Raw genomic sequence first — 18436 nt, forward strand, 5'->3', positions numbered from 1 at the left:
ATTTTCGGGTTGGGAATGTGATCAATCAACTACTGGTATTCTGTCAGGTTGGTACGCCAGTGAACGTGGCGCGCTGGGGACGTTTGTTCTCGAATACAATTTCTGATACGCGATCCTAACGTCTATACCCAGTATCGGCCTTCATGCATTGCCCTAGACGCATCGTTGTGTGGTCCTAGCTTTGTAGATGACCATAGGCCGGACAGTCATAAAGATGAATTGAGCTCCGAGCAGACAAACCCTAGGTTTCCAAAATTACCAATGGACATTTCCAGGTGAGGCGTGTGCCGTACTCGTATGTGATCTAGCACCACTAGGTTGCATCTCCAACGCGCCGTCAGCCGATAGCCGAGTCTTCGATTATGCATGCATGGTCCTTGTAGAAATACCACGCGGCTCTGCCATGGCTGTACTACAGACCCGTCCAGAGGCGCTGGCATCCTTCATCGCCTGGCCTTCGTGAAGCAAGGAAGCTGCTTCGACTGCACAAGAAAGGTCAGACATGAAAGATGGTGTACAGAACCAATAGCCTTTCCGAAAGATGTCCGTTCTTTCCCCAGAGCTCATAGGTAACGTACGGGTTTCCATAAAGTATACTAGTATATCCGAGGCCTAAAGCGGCCTTGGCGGGAAGCGGCACCCTTGAGAGCCCCAGTCAGCTAAACTGTTTGGAGACACACTCCGGCCTTGTATGGTATTGCGCCAACCCCGCCTATCCAAACGCAGACATGGTTGGAGGGGACCTGTCCCTGGTCCTCGGGTCACTATGGACACCTGACGTGAGGCTGGTTGATGATCATCTGAATTCCATCCAGGAAGTTCGACTTCTGTTTTGTGGGTTGTTACCCTACGTGACTGCGTCGGACTTCACAACACCCTTTCCATAGCTCTGTACCTTCGCCCACGATACCGGGTTTGTATGCGCATGGCGATGGGGTCAGTCAATGAGCGAACGAAAGCAACCTCGGAACCAGCGTAACCCGGGCAAGAGGGATCGAGAATGGCACAAACACAAACGGCGACAGCCACGGAAGGTGCAAATACAAGCTCCAGCAGCACACCTGCCGTATCTGCTCGCGTACTGAAGAAGCGAGAAACCGACCGGAAATGTCAACGCATGATCAGAGAGCGCACCAAATCTCGTATCACATATCTGGAGGGACTTGTCGAACAATTCAGGTCGCAAGATGCTACTGGACAAGTAGAAACATTGATGACACAGTTGTCGGAGGTCAAGGAAGAGCGCGACACATTGGCGAAACAAGTGAAGAATATCGAGAACATAATCTGTGGCAACAAGATGAAGGAAGAGCCCGACACAAAAGATTTGTCCCTGATCAGATCGAGGTCGGAAGAAAGTGAGCAACAGCCGTCCCTCAGCGTTGACACACAGCAGGCTTATCACAATAACCCATCTTCGGTTGATGGCCTGACTACCTCAAGCCCTAAGGATACGCCTATCTACTCCGTGTTCAACGAAGAATACCAAAAACACATCGAAGGATCCTCTCGCTCGTCATGGGCTGCATCCACGCTACAGCCTGGTCCAGATACACCGTGCGAGTGCTCAGCTCACCCATCCGCACTTGACCCCACGAAGCCTCTCAACAAGTGGCGATATGCAAATGAAACTCTATCAGACTGGTTCAGGTGGTCTCCTCAAGCACTAGATGTGACTAAATATGATGCCTATAACGATGACGTGCCCGTTCGAGCGATCGTCGAAGGCTGGGACGCGGTCGAGAAGGAAGGTCACATGCACCCTGCCTGGCGACTACTTCGCGGCATCGACCAGACTATCTTCATAACTTGCGAGCCTAGAGAAAGGCTAGCCATTCTAACAGTGATGGGCTTGCTCCTACAAGCTCATCTCAACCCGACCACAGAGCAACATAAAAAGCTACCAGCATTCTATGTGAAGCGTCCATCACAAGATATGCTCCATTCATACGCCACCGAATATTTTGCCTGGCCTGGACTTCGAGAGCGCTTTGTTTTCTCCGAGCACCGATACTGCTCGAACATTTTCTGGCGTCTCTTCTGCCTGAGTCTACGACTGCAATGGCCGTATGAATTCCGGGATTGCTACACGCGCAATGTAACTACTGGACTGTATAGGATATCTCCTACCTTCCACGAGCGTGTCACTGATATTCGCTGCTGGACGATGGGCAACGACATGTTCAAACAGTATCCTGAACTCATAAGCGATATTCCAACGTGGAACTTCATTCCAGGTTCGCTTGCACCAGTCGCTCATGTGCAACTGCAAACTGAGAATGCATTGCTCTCGCCTAGCTTCGTCAAGAAGGCAAGAAAAACAAGCAAGAGCAGCCAGCGTAGAGGCAGTCAGATCCAGCCAGACGAAGAAGTGTCAGACCAAGTACAAATTCAAGTTCCACAACATACTCAACCTGGCTTTCCTCAGTACCCTCCACCTTCTTCGGACTCAGGGTTTGACTCTTCGGCTTCCGCAATGCCAATTTACAACTTCCATGGGCCCACAATAGCTGCAGCAATAACCGACATGCAACCCGTACCTCCTGTACACAATTGGGGCTACAATGGGAGTCTCGATATGTTCCAGCTGAATCCAGCCTGAAAGAATAGATCTGCCGACATCAAATTCATGGCATGCTCACGACAGTAATCCATAACCAACAGCCAGCGATAGCCCAATGACACGTCCATTAAGAAGCCACGAATGGACACAACACGCGCTCCTATCCCACCATCCCGATACAGAACCGATAAGAGAGGCTGCTTCGCAAGGTCAAAACACAGCATCGTGTCCCAAAGATTCGTTTGTGCCTACATAGGCCCGCTCACATACTATCGCAGCGCTGGCTGTCCACAGCCTCACAAACAAACATAACAACGAACCTGCGGCGGAGAAGATAGTTGGAATCCACACCATATATACTCATATCCCACAGTTGTAGTGTACTTCGGAGTACACTTTTCCTGTTTTCTGGTGGTTATGAGCCCGACGAAGAAGGCACAACCTAGTGAAAATGCAGCGAGTACTTATCAAAGCCCCACATAGGGCACATCGCTCAGTCAAGAGACTGCAGTGAGGGCCATCATCCCTGGGAGCTCAAAACGGACACCGCACTTCTGGCGATAAAAGGAAATGATTAGTGCCCTAGTTGAAGAGGGCAAGACAAACACCCCTCTGCTGTTAGCGATCTCTGAAATCTTACCATTCACTGACGCGACGAGGAGGAAGCTGGGGTATCACGAGCTGTTCAGGATCAAGGTGTAAATATCATCGAGGACGATAAAGCAGATCGTCAGTCGTGAGAGGAAAGAGGACTGCTGGGAGGAAGAATTGAGAAGGAAGCAGCGATGCTCATCCGCAGGCACGGGCTAAAGAAGGCCGAGGCAAAATGCCTCGGACATGAACAAGCAAGTAGAGACACGAATCGTTCAGCCGAATGAGACAGAATGGATCTAGCACGGGGTAAATATGGAGCGTAGATACTGTGTGCACAAAGCATTTCTTGGTCATTATTCATTATACGTATTTCCTGTACATCTCATTTGACAGTCTAACCGTAAACACAGCAAACCTCGTTCGAACTAAGTCAGGCTCGTCAAGTCATATCCATATCTCCATCCTGTACATTCCTTAAGCTGCTGATTTGTCCATTGCTTTGAGCCTGACCACCGCCGCTACTACTCAACTGCTGCCCAAACAAGTCCCTGTCTGATCTCCCCATCCCCTCCTGACTCAACACCTCCATGAACGCCTCCTCATAGTCGAGATCATCCTCGAAACTCTCATTCTCATTGTCGTTGTCGTCCATCACCGGCTCTTCCTGCTGCTGCCCAGTCTCATACCCATAATAAGCCTCCACCAACTCCTGCACCTCCTTCTCCTCACTGACAGGGCTGAGTTGCCCTGTTTCCATATCCATATCCGGTACTTCCTCCTCGACACCACCCATGACCCTCATCGCATCCCTCTGCATCCTCTCCTCTCGCAATCGTCTCTCGCGCCAGTACTCCGCCTTTTCAAACGACTCGACTTGTCGATCGTCGCGGGAGCCACGTCGAGTGTTCCTCAGACGATTCACGAAGGCTGACTTACGTTCTGAGCGGGCGGCGCTGGTACGGGCTGAGAGGAGAGATTGGGCCGAGGAGTCGCGGGCACGTTGTTGGAATTGGAAGGGCGTCTTTGTGGTTGTCGATGGTGGTGGTGCAAACGCACTGAAGATGTTCTGGTGTTCCGTTGCTGGCGTGGCGGATGCTTGTGTCTGTGTATCTATTGTAGAGGTCCCATCCAGGAATGGGTTGTGTAGATGCGTGTGTTCATTGTTGTTGCTGTTTTCTTGCATTGAGTTCTCGTCACCAACGTCGAAGCCCAAGGACTTAGCAGAGGTATAGTAAGGCTGTTGTCTTACGACGTTTGCATGGCTCTTCCGCAGTGGGCTGGGCGATTTGGGTTGGAAAGATGGCCAGGCAGAGAAGGGATTCGTGCGATGGGCTTGAGGAGTGAAGAACGGGGTTTGCTGTTGCTGGTTGTAGGCTGCTGGGGGTGGGCTCGAGTAGAAGAGGTAGGAGGACATGGTATGGCGACGACTTGCTCGTGGTGAGAATTGCTTTGTTCGAGGATGAGGGAAGAGCTTGTGGCGAAGAGGAGATGGTGATTGCTTTGGGGTTTCCTACAGCGAAAGTGAAGGGTCTTGACCTTGCTGTTGTGTCTGAGTGCGAAGCTGCCGATAGCAACGAATGATCTCGGCAACGGTTGGTATCGCAAACTGCAATAATGACGCGCCCCAGATGATTGTGCACTAGTAATATGGACGCGTCTCGGTCGAGGCGTGCCGCTTTCGTGTTCTATATACGTCGGACAAGTCGGACCAGTATGGCAATGGCAGAAGGAACGATTTAGTTACGCCACCATCCCGTCTTTTATGCACTGATTCATGTACCTGCATTAAAGCAGCAAATTTTGATGAGGGGCATGGGCTGCGGCATTTTGTGTTGGGATTGCGCTCATGAGAGTGGTTTCGACAAGACCTTACAAGAGGAGCGAAAACGAAGGGACATCACATAGAACTTCGGTAAAAAGTGAATAGAGATAGTACTCTTGGACTACCATATGTGATCGAACGAAAGGATGATGGCTTTTGTGAAGTGCCCAGATAGGCATTGTATGTCATTGATTGAAAGCTATCTACACAACACAAACAGAGAACATCAAGGATCGTCTGTAAGGATCGACGCTGCAATGTTCATAGTCCGCAGCTGGACCTTTCATTAGGTAGATATATGCCCTGAGTACTTCATGTTTGAGCCCTCGTTCAGCTCGACATCGTAGCCAGATGTAATATGTTTGCTTGCTCCAGATTGAACGCCCTCCATGACTGATGCGTCTGACCTCTGATATTGCGTCGCTAATATGACTGACAAGAGAATCGTGTTTCTCGTTACTGTAATGCTTGCTTGCTTGCTCGAAAGACTTTTAGATATCCGTTGCCCCGCCAAGAAATGGTAGTCCTAGAAGTTGGATGCCGTGTTGACTGGGCCTGGGTTGTGATATTGGTTGAGTGTGCTTTGAAATGGAGTCTGCTGGTTGTCGGTTGATGTGCTGAGCTTCTCCTGCTGGGCGTTGGGATCATAAAGATCGTCATCGTGCAGGTTCTTCTTCTTGCCCCAGATTCTCCATGCTGTGAAGGCTAGAGCACCGAGCAGTAATGCACCGCCAACGCCTCCAACTACACCTCCGATAATCTTTTTGGACGACGCACTGAGGCCGGAGCTTCCGCCATCATTCCCACCTGCTGCCAGCGCTGATGGAGTGACCCTAGCACTCGTCGTCACTGGCACCAACGTACTGCTTGTGCGTGTCCCAGTGACTGTGCTGCCCCCTTCTACTGATGTGTAGGTCTCCACAACTTGAGACGCCGAGCTTGTGACAAATTGAGAGTAGGAGAAGGTGACCTGACTTGTGGCTGTAGACGAGACAGTCTCTTGCACTTGAGTAGTCTGGCCCTGTTCGTTCGTGGAGGTCCGTGTGACAGTTTGTTCTACAACGGTCGTGGCTTGGGTGATGTCGCTCGGAGTCACTACCGCTGTCGTCGACTCGATAATTACCGTTCCTTGCGATGTGACTTCTGAGGACTCGATAGTGGTTGTAACTGATGGCTCATTATTGCTTGTTGGCGCCGCTGTAGTGGTCGGTGCAGCAGTTGTGGTTGAGGTCGCAGATGCAGATGCAGACGAAGATGTAGATGATACACCAGTTGATAGACTGACTTGTCGCTTTTCTTCTTTAGCTAGCGCTGCATCAATTTCTCGGGCAGGCACTGCAGAGGCGGCGATGATGGCGAAGAGGAGAAAGGTGGATAGCGACCACGACTGCATCTTGGAAATCGTTGATATCGTCTTTGAATGACTTTACTCAAATCTGTATCCGGAGAAAAGTGTTGGGAATACGAAAGGTGATCGGAAAAAGATGCGTGTGCGGTAGATCGATAGAATGTAGAATTGATTGAATCGACGGAAAGTCAGTCAAACGAACGCTGACAAACAAGAAGGTGAAGAATGATACGGAAAAGCGTATGTGTGAAGTGGTATGAGGAATAGTAATCGAAGAGAGGAGTTGGTTTTCAGCGAGTGAGGATGTGAATGTCGCTGTCCACGTCTGTCACTAGCGACACGCCTTACTGTACAAAAAGCGCAAAAGACCAACCTTATGCAGGCTAGACCGAAGAGCTTCTCAGAACTCTGGCCGCTCGGCCGTTTGGTACACGCTACACGCGTCCATTTTCCAAGCTACGTATGGCACCCTTACCAAATCTGGTAGGGGTAATGGAGACCCCTGATTCCCTGACGATGTTTCGGAACCTTCACTGTTTTGGCATCCGGAGTGCTACAACTACTTGTACCCTGGCTCGAGTACATAATAGAAAAGTTCAGCTGGTCCAACAATCAACTTCCCCGATCCTCTGCCTGCATATTGTCTGCATGTCAAGTGCACTTAAATATCGAGACTTGCAGGCTGAAGCGAGATAGCGACACTTGTGATTCGTTTTGTGCACATGAATGACATGCTTAATGTATCCGCACCGCCGACACGAATCCAATCTTTGCCTTTGCTCGCTTGAATCTTCGCACCAATTGTGGCTGTGCGTATCTTATGCCTATGCTTCAAACAGCAAACGTCGCTTCTCATGTATGCTGCCATAACCTTTCCTAGCTTAGCTGCCAAAACAGTTGGAGCATGTCACTTAATGAATAATGGCTCTCTTGCCGCTATGACGACCTGATGTCTCATCTCGTTTCTGATGCAAGACGAACACAGTCTCTTTCCGTTCTTGCAAAGGAATACAAATAAATATCTTCTGGAGTGTTGTTATGACACAAGCACAGAATAAAACAATTCAAGGGAAGAACATGGAGAGCACGAACTGTCCCGAGACTCCGGGTTTCAGCCAAGGCCAACACGTGCTCAAGCCACCAATCAGATTGGGAGCTCGTCTGCTTGCCTTACGCGGCAGTGACCCTTAATCTCTTAGCTCCTTGTCGCAGCCTCGTTGATCAACATTGCTACGAGTAATAGAGATCGCTCGACCATGATCATACCTCATCGTTCGATGACAACGTTCTCTCCTTGCTCTTCGACCTCGATGTTGCCCTCCCGTGACTGCCTCTTGATCACGTCACTGCCAGGCGCCGTCTTCCTAGCACTCTTCTCTTCGATGATGCCGTCAGCAGCCGGCAGCCTGTCCTCCGCTTTGGCAAGCCTAATCTTGGGGAAGACCGTGGCAAGGTGTTCTGTAATATTTGCGGAGTGAGCCTTCAAGCGTCCAGGCACAAACTTGTCCCAACACTGTATCTCATGTAGCTTCTTCCCTTCGAGGTCGGCAAGGACTTTAGCTCCTGTCAAACTCTTGTCTGCATTGTCCAACTTTGGAGATTGGATGATGCCGTGCTTGACCTGAAACTGAAGCTTGGTATTCTGCTGCCCATGCGTCGATGAATATTCGAACGTTGGCGTTTGACAGAACCGCCACTCGTCTGTCATCATTTCCTGCACATCGTCGTATATCTCCTTATTGACATTGTGCTGGCAATCTTCGTCACCAACCTCGATGCAGGGCACGTTGTGCTTGTCGTAAAGTGACTCGAATGTGCTTCTGAGGGCAGCTTCCAGGTCCGAAGCCAGTTCCCAGCGCTGATCGGGACCATTGACCTGGAAGAGGTTGTGCACTGGACTACGAACACTGCTTACACCTTTTGCTTCAAGGTATGGCTTCACTGGGGAGGAAAGTAATGCCGAGAAAGTGCTTCTGTGAGCATCTCCTTGGTCCGACCGGCCCACATTTGGCGACGAATGTAGCAGGGTGCCGTGATGCAGAGCACGTCCTCTCGTAAGCTTGAACGCACTGCCGCTTGCTTTGTACTCCAAAGCCTCTCCTCCAGGCTCGTCGCGTAGAAGTTGTGTCATCACGATATCATGCCGCTCATTGACCCTGACTTTGTCGAAGAGTGGTTTTACGCCCTCACGCCCTCGGTGGGCTTGTTGGTAATCTTGTAGCACAGAAACCACAAGCCATGCGTGCTTGTCCCGTGTGAAGTCCTTGTCGTTCGGCACGATGAAGGAAAAGTTGAGGTTGCCTACATCGTGTATGACTGTCCCTCCACCACTTCGTCTTCGCACAAGATCAAGGGCCACGGATTTCCCATCTTCAGGCTTGGACACGTTCCTAGATTGTTCGGTAGCAGCGACGGCTGCCCAATCTGCCTTATCCCAAGGTAGTCCTTCCTGCACTTTTGCAATGTTGCATTCCAACCATGGATTCTGGTTCCTCCCAAACACCACGCACGGCCTGTTCGTGTAGGTGAAGAGGATTCTAGAATTCGGTTCGGACTGCTTGAGTAGATAATTCTCGATCGCAAGGTTATGGTAGGGGTTGCTGGACAGTGACCGGAAGATCGAAAGAGGATATCGTGTCGTGAATTCTCTGATGTGCGGAAGCACGTTCCCTTTGCCCGCCGTCGAAGACGTGGTTGAGCGACGCGTTTGCTCTTTCCAGCAACCGTTGAGCAAGGCATTGCACTGGACGGGGTATCCGTATTGTAGGGGTGAAAGATGCTGATCGGCGCGTGCCGGCACAAGTTGATGAATTACATGACTGGTGCGATGCTTCGAAGCATGTGGCAATGCTCCGGCTAGCATTGACGCTCAGTACAGTCGTGCTTTGTCACCAGATCATGTCTCGCATGGTTTGTTTACGTTGCCAATGATCGTCCGAAGACCTCGCTCGAATCCAATTGATTGGACCCTGCCAAGCAACGCCTCGTGGTCAGAGGTGCCGTATGAGCAATACACTACACACAGATGCAGGTGACGACCCTACAGCAAGGACCGTAGACCAAGTCGAGCGTGTACAAATTAGTCTATCTAGGATATAAGCAAGCCAGCACATATGCAATGTCATCGGGCATTCGAAAAAGGGAACTGTACGCATCGGCCCCTTTTCGCGGCACATACATATTCCATCACTATATGCGCTACAACCGCTATGTAAGTCGACTCCAGCTTGCGGAACAGTTTCAATTTAGTAAAATAGCAACACCAAGGACCACATTAGTCCCAGCTGCGCGCTGCCTGCCCGCTCTACTCTAGACTTGCTCTTCAACGCTCAAATTCCCCATCTCAGGAGGCTCGAGAGGCTGTCGCCAACTCATACCACAAGCTTCATATACACCCTTTCTAGCTTCCTCAGTACGGTAGGATCTTTTACCATGCACCTCCTCAAATAATACTGGTGAGCACAACAACTGTTTTGTCACATCCTGCTGATCCTTCTCCGTGCTTAGTCCAAGCTCTTCAGAAGCTCGTAGGAACTCCCGCTCGAGCCACAGCATTTGTCGTGGAAGTGGAAGTGTTTTCTCACCAAGCATGCCGACATAGAGAAGCCAATACACGACATTGGTGGCGTCGGATTCGTTGTCCTCTTCATCTTCGCCCAACTCCTGGCCAAGTTCACTTTTTGCCTCAACAACCTTGCCTCGAAGCTCAGTCACAAGCTTCAAGCCAAATCTTACGGGCTCCGGACTGCCCAACACCAAGGCAGCCATCAGCGCCACGGCCGCACAAATGGCTAGCTGGAGTTTTGGCCTCAGGTATAGGTGAGGATAAATCTTCACATTGAGCTGATGGTCGGCCAGACGACTGATACAGTCGAACTTCCGAAGCTGTCTCCACCGAAGCAGCTGGTCATCACCAGGTACATCATGGGAATTGACATATCTCTCCACTCGGAACAACTCTCGAAGATCAGTCACGATGCTCCGCAGGGTAGCATGCTCGACGGCCGGGTCCACGCCAGGCGCGTGATCTCCTGTAACTCGAGCAGTCGCTAAGCGCGTCTTCCATGGCTGACTCAAAGGCCCCGGGGTCCACTCGCTAGCGGGGAACAGCGGTCGTGTCTCATATTTGAGTGCGAAATAACAATCTGCAGACAACAAATTCTCTCGAAACCACGAATCAAGGAGGATGACGCCACCTTCAGCGCTGACAATATTGCGGAGCATCTTGAGATGAATTCGTGCGGTTGAGGTATTGTCCAGTGTCGTTTCCGCCGAGAACAGCTTGAGGATTGCTCTCAATGTGGCAGGCTCGTATGATCCCGATTGGCTGTTTACTCGTACTCTCAATTCAGCCATCGCTTGTGTCTGGAAGAAACACGCTTGCGAGGCAAGGTCCTTGTCGTTGTTTGCGGAGGCCATCAGTGTAGCGTAGAAGCAAAGCATTGCTAAAGCGTGGCACGAATCTCCCGTGACGGTTGCGAGTTCCTCGTAGGTCCGCGATTTCTCATATGTCCACTTCGCTTTTCCTGCCTCATTGGGCCACGTTGATGGGATCACAATACCGGAGGCATATGAGAGTATCCTTGCCACAAGAGGTGGAAAGTCAGTGGTATCTACACCTGAACCTTGATCTTGGGTTGCAGAACCAACATCGTCGAAACCGCCCATATATGGAAGGCTTGCATTAATTTGAGGGCTGGGTACGTTCGGACCAGAAGCTTCAGCGTGCGTATAGTCGTCGAAGAAGCCTGGTCCTGACTGGTCTAGCATGGAGTGCTCCGCATGGTCAACTTGCCATGGTTCTGGTGGATAGGGAGTGATCGTGGTTTCGTCTTTCTGCTGTGTCTGGGTCAGAATCACTTGTGCTGGTATTCTATCGTTCATGAACTGGCGGCGTACCCCTGGGGCATGAGAACTCTCGGCAGACGAAGTGGAATCGATAGGGACGTTTGCTGAGGCTCTGAGCTTCTTTGCTTGTTCTTGTTTCTTCCACTTCTCATATCGATTCATCACATGAAACGAAACTACTGCGTTATGGTCTTTGGACTCAATGTTGCTGGCATCCTTGTTGACGAAGGAGAACTCGCCCTTGAATGGCACAGTGCCACCAGCGACTTGTTTCCTCTTTCGGTTTGACATCTTCGTGATCCTTTGGTGACACCAGACAAGGTGCTGCAGGGCTGCTTCTGGATGTACAGGGCTAAGTTCCTTGTTGTAATACAGCTTTGCCTCAGATTTGATCGCTTCAGTGCGATCTCGATTGACGATTGCCACCGCCATGATCGCGTGTTATAAGCAAGGTTTAAATAGTCCTGATAGACTGTGGTATGAATGGAAACGTCCTGTCTTGAAACCAGGGCTCACGCAACGGAACGTCCCCAACACGCAGCTGCTGCAAAGTTTCCAGTGCCATCTCGATCTTGCTATCCTTACCTGATGCTTTGATATACATGTCAAATGCGGCTTCGTCTAGCGCGTTAGTACTTGCGGTGCTGCAGTGCAACATACAAATCTAAGGGGATGCTATGACTGAAAGTCGGTTCAGTAGTCACGATATAGCATTACCAATAATGCAAGAGACCTTGATTGGCTGAAAGAAGATGTTGTCGAGCAACTAAACTCATTCCAGATAGTTGTATTCCATACATTACTGGTGGATGATACGAACTGGCTTCACGATCCATTCTGGACGTTGCGGAAGCTTGGATGAGTGAGAATAGCAGAAGTTGCAAGTGGCTGAGGGCTTGAAATGTCAACCATGACGGTGGCTTAACTGAGCAAGCATAAGGTGCAAAGAAACGACCGAACACCTTTATGTAAGCTTGCTTCGGAAGTCGTGTCTTGCGTCAACCTTTTTCCGTAGCAACCGCGCGATTGCCCAATTTGTAGCACGTAACAAAGCAGAGCAGGAACAGAGTGATGCTTGGCGGCATTTATGCTGGCAGCTGCCACTACGTCACGGGCAGAACATTCAGTGCCAAGCCCTCAAAGACGAGCTTACTGACTCGTTATTTTCCTGCTTAAGAATATCTTGCAACCAACATCTTTGACCCTCTGGTTTCAGCCGGCGAGAGCATTATTGCAAGCGAGGGGTCTTATCACAGCATGAGCGCGAATTACAACAACCAAATCGTGTATTAATGGGGAAACGAATGCCTGCTGTTTCTCGTGCAATTACTCATGGTGATCTGCTTCACACTGCGCTGATTCTTTGTTGGAATCAGACCTAACAAACTCCAACGACGATGCGAAAGGGCCAGTGCTCGCGTGGCTCCCGCCAGATCATTATCTTGACCGTCATCTCTAGTGATGGAAGCATAGCAGTAACTCGAGAGCGATCACAAGAGGTCTACTAATATCTCTAACAGCTTGGTTCGAGGATGTTTCTTATTGCCTTGAAGTTTCCCACGTTTTCCAGTTCGTCTCCAGAGAGTTGAGAACACGCCAGTCGATATCAGTAATGCAATCCTCCGGTCATGTCGACAAATCGTCCGGTAACATGCCCCACAGGGTATCTCATCAGCAAGATGCGCAGAAAGGAATCTATTCACGTCATTCAAGCGTCGAACTCGCGTTCTATCTGCCAGAAACGACGCAACTGCATGTTCACTTTGAACGCGGTAGCGTTCTCGTCGCAACATTAGTGGCTACCCCGAATGAGAATGTTAATATGGAGATCCGCCAGAATGTCCACGCGAACATAGGGGCAACATACGTGCAGTGCCAGTGATTCTGGTGGTACCTTTGAGCACGGAGTAGCGTATTGGCCACAAAGATCTCTTTTGAGCCTTCCACCAATGCAAGACGAATGTTCGATCTGGAAGCTAATCATGAGATCAAGATCTTGATTGCAGCAGTATGAGTCTGGAATTAGTCCGAGTCGCACAGATTGTTCACGCTTTCCTGAGGATAGCGAGGTTTCCCGAGGGCAACATCAGCACCTAACACATTTTGCATTTTGTTGACGACATTTCTCATCAAGTTGGAGTATCATGATTCAACGAGTTGACGTTGTAGTATGGATTGGTGCTCTTATTGGCCGTGCTTGCAACTTGAATCGGTGTTTTCATTCGGGTTACCAGAACTGCCTGCGATGTTTCCTTCCACGTGTCTGCCATTCAGGGAACCTTGAGATAGGGATGGTTTCAGCCATAGTCTACCCCAGGGAGAAGCACAATCTTGTGGAGTAAGGTTTCCGCTAAGCCGATTACAGGTCATGGTCGTGACATTCAAAACTTAGTGGTAAAAAGTGGGCCTTAGAAAGACCGTCATAGTCTGTAATGTCTTTAGGGACTGGGTGCCTAGAGTGGCCTTAAGCCTAGGAGTGCTGACCCTGAAGCGGTCGCTAATCGAAGCTTCTTCCAGATGCCAAGCCTGTTTTGTGGCTTAGAAAGACATTTGTGACAGACCCACTTTTTAGCACCAAGTTTTGAATGTTACGACCATGACCTGTGTACTGTAGCCACACCATCCACTGTAGTACAAGTAGTGCTGGTGTGGCATCGACTGTCGTTCTTCAGGCGATGAGATTGGTGGGGATCGTCGATCACACCCTCAAACAACATCGTGCTCGGACTCGACACCCGTAGTGGCTTCGCAATCACGCTTTAATGCCCCCTCGATGCCATACCAAGCGGTGCTGCAGCTGAAAGGGCTGCCAGTCTTGTTGATGATTTCAGCATGACCGTTCGGCAAGCGACTGTTCGAGGCCATCCATGGCTGGAGACTTTGAATCATTATTATCGTTTGATCGAACGATAAAGCACGAACTAATTTCTCGATCCTGCACATGTTAGGCTAGTAAGCCCATAAAGATGCCGTATGTGCATAGCCTGTCTGCGATGTCTGGAACAGAATCTGCGGCTTGTCGTTAGCCTGAAAGCACTTCTCCCTCTTCAGCCGTGCTTGGTTCGACTCTTGCCTAGAATTGAAGAATGTAGAATGAGGTCTACTGGGCCAATAGTGATGCTGCACTAGGCCTGCAAGGAACTCGATGGTGGACGAACGACAACGAGCAATCAAATGTGCCTGACAGAGGATTGTAGTGCTTTACACTATATCGGAGATCCCCTGCTGTGTGACAGGTCATATTATCTTTCCTTTCAAATTGCGGGGTTTACAGTGCACCAGATATGTTGTGTAACCAAGGTGCAATATTTGCACCAGTATCGCAGATTTGTATCATGTTGCTGCTCCGGTTTCCTGTCAGCCTCAACAGGTGAGTGCGACCACGTCGTCCGTGCTCGGCAAAGCACAAGGTCACCAGCGTGTACAGATAGCTGAAATTTCGGTCGGGCTGCCATGCGTGATGCATCTGGTATCGTTGCAGGTCTCATGTCAGCGAGTGGGTGCGGAATTCAATTGAGCATAGCTACGGCATCTCCCTTCAGCTATCAAAGCTAAGACGCCCGCTCGGGCCGTTGATCGATGGTTGATTGCGAGATGTTTGCGCGATTACACCCCATCCCCTGCGCATACGGAATTAGACATGCCCGATTTTCGCGCTAATAACCACGCAACTCTCACCAACCTTTAATAACAACAACTACAGTAAATTGTATAGTAATAATTTACTATTTTTTATTACGGCGTTCTTTTCGTATTATAATTCTAAGTATTTAGATATAAATATCGTAATAGTTAAACTACCGATCGAATTATAGTATAACCTTAATAAATATATCTAAGAGTAAGGCGTAAGAGACGCGTTTAAAGATATAACTAACCTATTAGAAGTATAAGCTATTATATTTAAGAAAGTATAAGCCTAGATCTCTACTTTAGTAGAGAAATAGATACCTCTAATAGCTATTTATAAAGAAAGCTAAGCTTTATTTAACCTAGTATATAGATTACTATCGCCTTTAAAACTCTTTATACTATTTTTTAGTATATTATAGAGAGTTATACTATTATATACTAATAATACGATTAAACACTACCTCGACTTTAAGAAGATATAGAAACTTATTATAGGTATTAAGATATAACGATCAATTACTATTAAACTAGAAATAATAAAGAAATTACCTTAGAAAGCGTAGCTATAAGAATTCTAAGCTACTAAAGCCTATATAACTACCTTTATATTATATAATTAATTTAAGTTTATTAAGCGCTTTATATACTTAGAAAGTAACGATAATAACGAAGTAAGTACTAACCTAGTAGTACGCTAGTTTTAAAAAGTAAAGAAGGTATTAAACGTAATATATAACCGTGTATAAGAGCTGCTTATACTCTTTAGTTATTTTACTATAAATAAGTTAACTATTAAGTTCTATAATTACTAAATTAATACTTATAATATAGATTATAAATTTATAAATAAGAGCTTTCTTATTTATAGTTTAGCTAACTAAAACGATCTTATATACGACTTTATCGTTTTCAGTAGTTAGTAGGGGCTTAAGTAGCTACTAAAGAGCTTATATATTAACTTACTAGCTAGATTAATATAATAAAAGAAATAAAATAAATAAAAATACTCTATAACTTAAGTTAAACTACTATCGATTAGATTAGTAATCTTTATTCTTTATAAGTAACTAATATCTTACTAGCGATAATATAAGTTTATATACTTCGTTAATAACCTTTTTACTAATATTTTACTAGTAAAAGCTTTATAAATACTTAATATTATAGTTTATAAAATAGTTAAACTAAACGCCCTCGGTTACCTAGTAAAATTATAAGCTCTAAAGATACGATTTCCTAAGCTATTAAAGCTAAACTAACTAATAAGCTATATTATTAATAACTTTATTTATATTAACTATAGTATACTCTTTTATAGCTACTCTACTAGTATTATATCGTAATAAGGTATTATATAAAACTCGTAATTATCTAAATAGCTTTACCCTTACTTAAATCTACTAGTTATAGCTTATAGTAGAATATAATACCTAAAAAGAGCTTATAGATATTAGTAACTAACTCTAAGCTTTCTTATTAATCGTATATTAGGGCTAAATTAAATAAATAAAGAGATAAATCGTTTATCTTATCCCATATACTCCTAAAAGGCCTTTCTGTAATATTCCTCTTCCGGTAAGGCACGGCTGCGGTTTTGCGGGCGCATGTTTCCGCGCCTACATCAGACGACGCGATACGATAATCTTTTCGTTTAACCTTTGCAAATGCTTAGATTCATACGACGATTTCAAAGAACCAAGTGCCATTTCTATACGAGTTTTCGTTGTCGCTACGCATTGCGATGAAAGTGTGCAAAGTTAACATCTAGTTAGGTCTAATACCTAAAAATTCCGGCATCAACGCGCGCATGCACGCCGACTAGCTAGCGTAACTCCGCCCGCGCTAAGCTAGAACTTTTATAACATTTCAGGAGTATATAGGATAGATCTCTACTATACTAATACCTTTATTATATAAAGGAATATTTAAAAGAATATAAGCTAGGATTATTGTATACGCGAGTAATTCCTTAAATAACTTATTAAGAGCCTTTATAAAGTAAAAGAGAATAATTATATACCGTTATATTAAAAGATAAGGAAGTACTATAACTTTAGTAGGTATATAGCGCCTATTATCCCTTAGAGGTAGCTACTCTACCGAGTTAGCGAGAATACTTATCTTTCTGCTTAAAGTAAGACGCACGATTATTATAAGTATTATATAAAGAGTTTATATATTACGAAAGGTTACTAAGTAGTATATTATATAGTAAGGGGCCTACCTATTAGGTCTAAGGACGAGGAGTAACGAGTAGAAGTTATAAATAGAGATAGGCTACGTAATTATCGTTTTATTACACTAAGAATTATCTATATTAATCACTAGCGCGGCCTTATATTCTTTATTATTAAGATTATTATATATATAAATATCATCTCATCATGAAAACAACTTTAGGTGGTGCTGCCATAGTAAAGCGTTGCGGGTAGGGATTCGCTCGGCTAACCTGCATGTCTAATTCCGTATGCGCAGGGGATCTGCTCTTGGCTTTAGAGCGAAGTGGGCGTGATATTCCAGGCACTTTTTTCGCTGGGAAATCGGAGGCTTCGCTGCAGAACAATGGAGTTCACGCTTTTTAAAGATAATCATCATGCCGATCCTATGCTTCTGAAGTTATCGCATGTGAAAGTGTTGAGCGCTTTGATGGTCCCGACGGTATTGCATGAATTGCCTCATACAAGGCAACATCACGAGCGTTGACATGAAGTAATCGAAGTTCACGATGGCCGCGACATCAGGCAGCCTCAGACCTCGGAGCCTGCTCGTGACGCTGGACAGTGAATAATGATGATGCTAAGATGATGGATGTATGGCGTTTTTGTCCTAGAGCACTGATGCTTGCTGGCTGTCCACAGAATCATTACTGGTGAAAGAGACGACCATCGGCCTCATGTCTGTCCCTCCCAACTTGAATACGAGTATCGGTTGCACTTCCCTGCTCGCTAAGTATATGCGCAAATGCACGATGAGCATAGTACAAGACTACGTTATGCGGCCAAGCAAGCAGCTCAGCTGCGAGTCGGAAGTTCAATTCCACGAAAGGGTTTCTCGCTGATCACGATGCTTTCAAGAGTTGTGTCCCGTACCGATCACTACACTACGAGTATAACACGGGCTGGTGGCCAACGGAATAACACTGTTCCTTGATACCATGCCCTAGATATTGTCATGATATGCGCGCTTTGACCCTGTAGCTCGTCGACCTTCCTACTACCGTATTAGCAAAGCAATCATGATGATCAAAGCAAATTGTTGTTGATGCTTGTCCCAAGGGTTCGAAGGTGCAGCAGGTGGAATGATGATAAGAAGCTAGCAAGTAGCGTAGGCATTAATTATGGAGGCTATCGTCACGGTGGGCTGGGCGAACTTCTTTGCATGGCTGTGAGTGGACAAGCTCCTCAACCTTTGTTCAGTGTTGGGATGGCGTGAACTGCAGTTGCGGGCGCATGCCACTTTTCAATAATCCACCTCGACCAGCAAGCGCAGCAGCATGAAGACGGCCATAGTCAGCTCCAGGCATTACTGCCGCTCACTCTTTCGCTCGACATGATGCTGTCTTCCTTCCTTCGTGTGATTTACCATACCAACGTCACGATTCCATATTATCCTACGTCTTAATCGGTCG

General features: G+C 47.2%; 5 protein-coding genes across 5 annotated transcripts; 1 reads left to right on the top strand and 4 right to left on the bottom strand.

Moving 5' to 3' along the window:
- Window positions 1-1000: 1000 nt before the first annotated feature.
- PMZ80_001129 (uncharacterized protein) lies at window positions 1001-2602 on the top strand (the record flags this gene model as incomplete). The annotated part of the gene is made up of 1 exon (XM_064869576.1): window positions 1001-2602. The coding sequence occupies one exon, from the start codon at window positions 1001-1003 to the stop codon at window positions 2600-2602; it is 1602 nt and encodes a 533-aa protein (XP_064735073.1).
- Window positions 2603-3596: 994 nt separating this feature from the next.
- On the bottom strand, window positions 3597-4571 carry PMZ80_001130 (uncharacterized protein; the record flags this gene model as incomplete). Its single annotated transcript, XM_064869577.1, has 1 exon — window positions 3597-4571. The coding sequence occupies one exon, from the start codon at window positions 4569-4571 to the stop codon at window positions 3597-3599; it is 975 nt and encodes a 324-aa protein (XP_064735074.1).
- Window positions 4572-5505: 934 nt separating this feature from the next.
- On the bottom strand, window positions 5506-6372 carry PMZ80_001131 (uncharacterized protein; the record flags this gene model as incomplete). The annotated part of the gene is made up of 1 exon (XM_064869578.1): window positions 5506-6372. The coding sequence occupies one exon, from the start codon at window positions 6370-6372 to the stop codon at window positions 5506-5508; it is 867 nt and encodes a 288-aa protein (XP_064735075.1).
- A 1222-nt stretch (window positions 6373-7594) lies between these two features.
- PMZ80_001132 (uncharacterized protein) lies at window positions 7595-9190 on the bottom strand (the record flags this gene model as incomplete). Its single annotated transcript, XM_064869579.1, has 1 exon — window positions 7595-9190. One exon carries the CDS (start codon window positions 9188-9190, stop codon window positions 7595-7597), a length of 1596 nt encoding a protein of 531 aa, XP_064735076.1.
- Window positions 9191-9636: 446 nt separating this feature from the next.
- Window positions 9637-11607, bottom strand: PMZ80_001133 (uncharacterized protein; the record flags this gene model as incomplete). Its single annotated transcript, XM_064869580.1, has 1 exon — window positions 9637-11607. The coding sequence occupies one exon, from the start codon at window positions 11605-11607 to the stop codon at window positions 9637-9639; it is 1971 nt and encodes a 656-aa protein (XP_064735077.1).
- Window positions 11608-18436: the final 6829 nt, after the last annotated feature.

The sequence above is a fragment of the Knufia obscura genome (genome assembly GCF_036327395.1).
Source record: "Knufia obscura strain CCFEE 5817 isolate CBS 148926 chromosome Unknown scaffold_1, whole genome shotgun sequence".
NCBI classification, from domain to species: Eukaryota; Fungi; Ascomycota; class Eurotiomycetes; order Chaetothyriales; family Trichomeriaceae; genus Knufia; species Knufia obscura.